The following is a 6,283-nucleotide window of genomic DNA, read 5'->3' as shown; positions in this document are numbered from 1 at the left end:
CTGTCAAAAAAATAAATAAAATCTTTAAAAATAATAATAAAATAAAAATAAAAATTTAAAGAAAATGGGTAGGAGGCACCTGGGTGGCTCAGTGGGGTAAGCCTCGGCCTTCAGCTCAGTTCATGATCCCAGGGTCCTGGGATCAAGCCCCGCATCGGGCTCTCTGCTCGGCAGGGAGCCTGCTTCCCCCTCTCTCTCTGCCTGCCTCTCTGCCTACTTGTGATCTCTGTCTGTCAAAAAAATAAATAAAATCTTAAAAAAAAAAAAAACTACTGGAGAAATAGCTTCAGATGACATGGGCTCTCCTGACTCCCTTAGGAATAAATACCTAAACTATGACTGTGACAAACTCGATAGTATTCAGTGAATCTTGTCTTGTTTAACAACTACTTGTTTAACAACAACCAGAAACTGTTCTAAATACTCTTAAAAAAATAATTCTTATAATACACATATGAACCCTATGAAGTGTTAGCATTGTCCACATTTTTATGACTGAGGAAACTCAAGCACAAAGAGATGAAGTATCTGAAGGCACCAGTTAGGAAGTGCTGGTGCCGGGACTCAAACCCAGGATTCCAGCTTCAGGTTGTGCGCTTAGATCCGAAGCAAAACTAAAGGGAGGAAGGCTGGGGCGTAGGGCAGCGCAGAGTGGGGATCAGAACCTGTGCCAACAGGCAGGATTAAAAAATCTAGAAAACTGAAGTAAAACAAAACTGTATCTTAAATAGTCAAGAAAAAGTTCATTTGATATATGTATGTATATAAACCTCCTAAGATATGTACGCTCTTTTGTCCCTTGTAAAATGCAAAGGCTGGATGACAGCTAAAGAAAGTAAGACTGAAGACAGAAATTAGCATCCTAGCCTCTCACTGGGAAGAAGGGACTCAGAAGCCCACCATCTCAGGCCTTAGCAACATCTTTACGCCTCTATTTATCCGGATGATGCTATGATGTGACAAGGAATGCCTTCTGAACTCCACGGCTCATCTCCTGGCCATCTCCTGCATCCTGACTCCTTATTTTCCCTAAATCCAATCCCAGCAGGGGGTTAAAATGAGAGAGTAAATGCATCCCTAGAGCAAAAAAGCCCTTTTTCTTATAAAACAGAATTTCTGAGCACTACCTTCCTTTCATCATCCCCACTCTTTAAAAAAACTCCCACTTTTCTGGCTTCTGTTCCCTAATTGAGCTACAAATTTCTAAACAATGGGGACCGTGGTCTTTTAATGTAGCCATATAGAGCTCCAAGAGATCATTTTATGTGTTGATTACTTATTCCTTCATTTGTTCATTCATTCATTCAGTACACATTTATGGAACACCTACCATGAACTCCCATTAGGCTAGGTTCTGGGGACACAGTCCATAAAGATGTAGTCCCGACTTTTAAAAGAGTTCCTAGTGTGGTAAAATGCTTGGGATGTAAACCAGATGTATAAGGGGATTGTGCCTAAATAAAAGGATATTTAAAGACCACTTTATCTCTACACAGTAACAGTCCACCTAAGGAGGTTGGTGCTTTGTCTTTGAGAAAGGAGAAGTGTGAACACGCCATTGGCCTGATTTTTAGACCAGGAGTCAGTAATGCAGTGTTGGTGGGTCAAGGGTCAAGCTGCCCTGTGTGTCTCCTGTGGTCACAGCAAATGACTTACGGGGCACACTGCTCCTGGGCCCACAAGAGAAGAGCCTTCTTTGCAGATATCTGCCATCTTTCTTGGGCTCTGGAGCATTTCTTAGCCGGAGGACTTGAGGTAGGAGATGAGTCAGCCTCACTCACGCTGTCCAGGGAAGGCAGATCGTAATTGCAAGAAAGAGTCCGGGCAAGCTCCTCGATCTAAGGAAAACATAATCATAGTCAATGCATACAAATCACGAGTTAGCAGCATTGAGGCAAAACCTTTGGCCAACACAAGACCTATCCGGTAACAGTGAGACGTTACTCATGGTGAAATAAGCACTAGACAAATCCTTGAATAATAGGGTTTGTTATCTTGGGCTACACTTAAGCTCTCTTTCAGTGGACTTGGGTCACTCCTTGCCCCAATTCGTGCACTGCATTCCCTCTCAAGGACAAGTATGTATTCATCCCACTAAAATCGCTGAGGCTGAACACCTGTCGCTCTAAATTAAACTGAACTCATCTGAGATCCCAGTCTAGGGTGTCTTCCAAAGTCTGGGTCAATTAAAATGTATCCTTGATCCTTATAAACCATTAAACCATTAAAACCATTAAACTAGGGCGCCTGGGTGGCTCAGTCGGTTAAGCCGCTGCCTTCGGCTCAGGTCATGATCTCAGGGTCCTGGGATGGAGTCCCGCATCGGGCTCTCTGCTCAGCAGGGAGCCTGCTTCCCTCTCTCTCTCTCTCTCTCCCCGCCTGCCTCTCCGTCTACTTGTGATCTCTGTCAAATAAATAAATAAAATCTTTTAAAAAAAAAACCAATAAACTATTAAAAAACAAATATACATGCAGAAAAAAAAATCAAATACATGAGAGCTAAGTCCCAAGAAAGAAAAAAAAAATTGTCACTAAGTATATGGAAAATATCTTCATTCATCATTTAAAAAAGCTAAATGTATCCAGCAAGGAGACAGTTTCTTCATTTATAACACGGGCAAAAAAATTTAAAGTTAACATCAAGTGATGTATCCTCTAGGAAGAGTACAGAAAGTGGATTTTTACATCGTACTGGTAAGCACACAAGTTGGTTTAGATTTTTTGGAGGGCAGTAACATAACACCTATGGAAAACTTTCAAAGATCAATCCACAAACATAGTAGCAAGTATTATTGAGAAAAGTGCACTTCTCCATAATTAACAGAGGCACCAGACAACTAGTAATAATAGGTGTGACCAACACAACTAACAAACTTCATCTGATGGGCATACCCCCTTGTACCTAAAATGGCAGGATCAACATCCTTTTCAAATCCACAGGAAATATTTACTGAAATTGACAACACTGAGTTATAATGCAAGCTTCAGCAATTTTGAAGAATTGAAATCATTCAGATGGTATTCTCTGACCACACTCAAATTAAGCTAGAAATCAGTAACAGAGACATAACAACCAGAATCTCCAAATATCTGGATATCAAGCAACAGAATGTTATAGAATCCAGAGGTCAAATAAGCAATCATAATGAAAATATTTTGACCAGAGCAATAACAGAAATACTGTATTCAATGGTTTAAAGATGTCAACTTTTTCTAAATTATACATTCAATGAAATCCTTATTAAAATTCCAACAGATGGTGTGCATGTAAATTAACAAGTTATCTTTAAATTTATATGAATCTTACATCACCATGTTATACAGCTTAAACTTATACAATGGAATATGTTAACTACATCTTAATTTAAAAAATTATATGAGAATGCAAAGAGCAAAGAATAAATAAGATAATCCTAAAGAACAAGTTGGACACTATCAGACATCAAGACTTTCTATACAGCTATAGAAACTGATACAGTACAGTACTAGTGCCACAAACGAATAATGGAACAGAAATGACAATCTGACGATGGAGCCACACATATATGATTACTTGATTTTTTAATTAACTGACACGATAGTACACTAGGAAAGTGATGGTCTTTTCAATACATGGTGTTGGGTCAACCAGATAGCCATATGGGCAAAAATAATCTTGATTGCTCTAACATTAACATACTCAAAAAAATTCATTCTCGAAAGATTGTAGATCTAATTGTAAAATATGAAACGGTTAAGCTTTTAGAACTGTGCTATCTAATACAATAGTCCCTACCTCCCTGTGGCTATGTAAATTAATTAAATACATAAAATTTGAAACTTAGTTCCTCAGTCATACCAGCCACATTTCAAGTGTTCAATGGCCATAAGCAACTAGTGGCTACTGTCTGGTACAATGCAGCTACAGAACATTTCCATCACTGCAGAAAGTCCTCTTTGGACAGAACTATTCAAGAAAATGGCATTAAGAGAGCATCTCCATGATGTTGACAAAGGGAAAGATTTCTTTACAGAACATAAAAAGTACAAGCCACCAAAAAAGGAAGCTGATAAATTTGAACTACACTAAAATCATGAATGTCTGGTTCATTGAAAGACTGAAAAGGTGGGGCGCCTGGGTGGCTCAGTGGGTTAAGCTGCTGCCTTCAGCTCAGGTCATGATCTCAGGGTCCTGGGATCGAGTCCCACATAGGGCTGTCTGCTCAGCAGGGAGCCTGCTTCTCTCTCTCTCTCTCTCTGCCTGCCTCTCCATCTACTTGTGATCTCTGTCAAATAAATAAATAACATCTTTAAAAAAAAAAAAAAAAAAGACTGAAAATACATGTTTATAAAAAAAAAGAAAAAAATTAAAAAAAAATTAACACACACACACACAAAAAAAGACTGAAAAGGCAAGCCACAGAATCAGAGATTTGTAATTTATGTGTGCTCAACAAAAGACTTGGATCCAGAATATATCTTAAGACTTCTATAAATCCTTACACACAATAGCATAGCTAAAATAAAAAACTTTTAATGTCAGGGACGCCTGGGTGGCTCAGTTGGTTAAGCAGCTGCTTTGGGCTCAGGTCATGATCCCAGCGTCCTGGGATCGAGACCCACATCAGGCTCCTTGCTTGGCAGGGAACCTGCTTCTCCCTCTGCCTCTGCCTGCCATTCTGTCTGCCTGTGCTCGCTCTCTCTCCCTCTCTCTCTGACAAATAAATAAATTTAAAAAAAAATTTTTTTAATGTCAACTATGAGTGAGAATGGGAGCAAGGAATTCACCCAATGTAAATCAGAACCACCATTGTGAAAAATTAGTTGGCACTACCCTGCAAAGCTGAACATCACATGCCTTATGATCCAGCAATTCCACTGCTAGACATATATATGAGAGACATGAGGGCTTATACCGCCAAAAGGCATACACAAGAACGCACCTAGCAGCTTTAATCATAACAGCTGAACCCTGGCAACCAAAGCAATGTCCATCAACAGAAGAGTGGTAAATAAATTCTGGCATATTTATGCAATGGTATAATCATACACAACAAAGAGAAAGAAAGAAATACGGTCCATGATATTATAATAGCGATGTAATGGGACAGATAGCAGCTAACTTGGGGTGAGCAGAACATAATGTATAAACTTGTCAAATCACTAAGTTTACACCTGAAACTAGTGTAATTAATTGTATCAACTATACTAAAAAATAAAAAAAAATTAAAAAACAACAAGAACAAAACAAAACTACGGATGCATGCTTCAACAACTTGAAACTCAAGGAAGATGTTAAGTGAAATAAGTCTGACACAAGAGTATATCTCATATGTAAGACAATTCAGTTATAATTCCTTTATATGGAAGTTAAGATGCTAAGCTAAACAATGACAGAGATCAAAGTGGTGGTCTTTAGGGAAGGGAGCAAAGACTGAGAGAAATACCTGGGAACTCTGTGATTAGGCAATGTTCTCTATTTTTATCTTGGGTAGTGGTTACATGGATATATTTAATTTTTAAAAATACATCAAGCTCTACATCTCAGATTTGTGCATTTCCATGTGTGTTCTTCTTCAACAAAAGTTTATTTACATCAGTAAAACGAAGCCAAGAAAAGCAAAACTTACGGCCCAACAATTTCACTTCTAGGAATCGGGCTCATGGAAATAATTAAGATGGTATGGAAAAGTTTTATCAGAAGGGTAGTCTTTTTAGAATTGCTTACAATCATAAAACTGTGAGCATTCTGCTTGTTAATGAAATATAATTCTTTGCAACAGAACATCATGCCTCCATTAAAAACTATGTATGAATTCAGAAAGATGTTCATTAGAACAGGTTGAAAAGAGTTTGGATAGCATGACCATTCAAGATATACATATTTAGATAAATATATACATTCATTCCTGCTGTATGTATCATGAAGTCTATACCCCAAATTATTTGGTGGTTATCAGTGAGCGGTAGAATTACAGATGATTCTACTTGGTTTTTATTATCCATATTGAAATTTTAATTATATTTTAAATATTCCAGAAAGTATGGGGAAAAAAATATAACAAATGCCTATATATTGTCTAATTTTACATTTTACCATATTTGGTTCATATTTTTTTAAAGAAATGAAACACTGGGCGCCTGGTGGCTCAGTGGGTTAAGCCTCTGCCTTCAACTCAGGTCATGATCCCAGGGTCCTGGGATCGAGTCCCACATCAGGTTCTCTGCTCAGCAGGGAGCCTGCTTCCTCCTCTCTCTCTCTCTGCCTGCCTCTCTGCCTACTTGTGATCGTTGTCAAATAAAT

At 38.3% G+C, this 6,283-nt stretch overlaps 1 protein-coding gene across 12 annotated transcripts in view; it reads right to left on the bottom strand.

The window, feature by feature from the left end:
* The window catches only part of SYNE2 (spectrin repeat containing nuclear envelope protein 2), a 331,267-nt gene that overhangs the window by 241,351 nt on the left and 83,633 nt on the right, over positions 1-6,283 (bottom strand). For all 12 annotated transcript variants that reach the window (XM_059373366.1, XM_059373365.1, XM_059373360.1 and 9 more), the window contains exon 7: positions 1,657-1,838. In XM_059373366.1, coding sequence (XP_059229349.1) covers positions 1,657-1,838 — 182 coding nt within the window. The remainder of the gene's footprint in view (positions 1-1,656; positions 1,839-6,283) is intronic.

The sequence above is a fragment of the Mustela nigripes genome, chromosome 13 (assembly GCF_022355385.1).
Source record: "Mustela nigripes isolate SB6536 chromosome 13, MUSNIG.SB6536, whole genome shotgun sequence".
Taxonomy (NCBI): Eukaryota; Metazoa; Chordata; class Mammalia; order Carnivora; family Mustelidae; genus Mustela; species Mustela nigripes.
The sequence above is the reverse complement of the archived record's forward strand: the minus strand, read 5'-3'. Positions and strand labels throughout refer to the sequence as shown.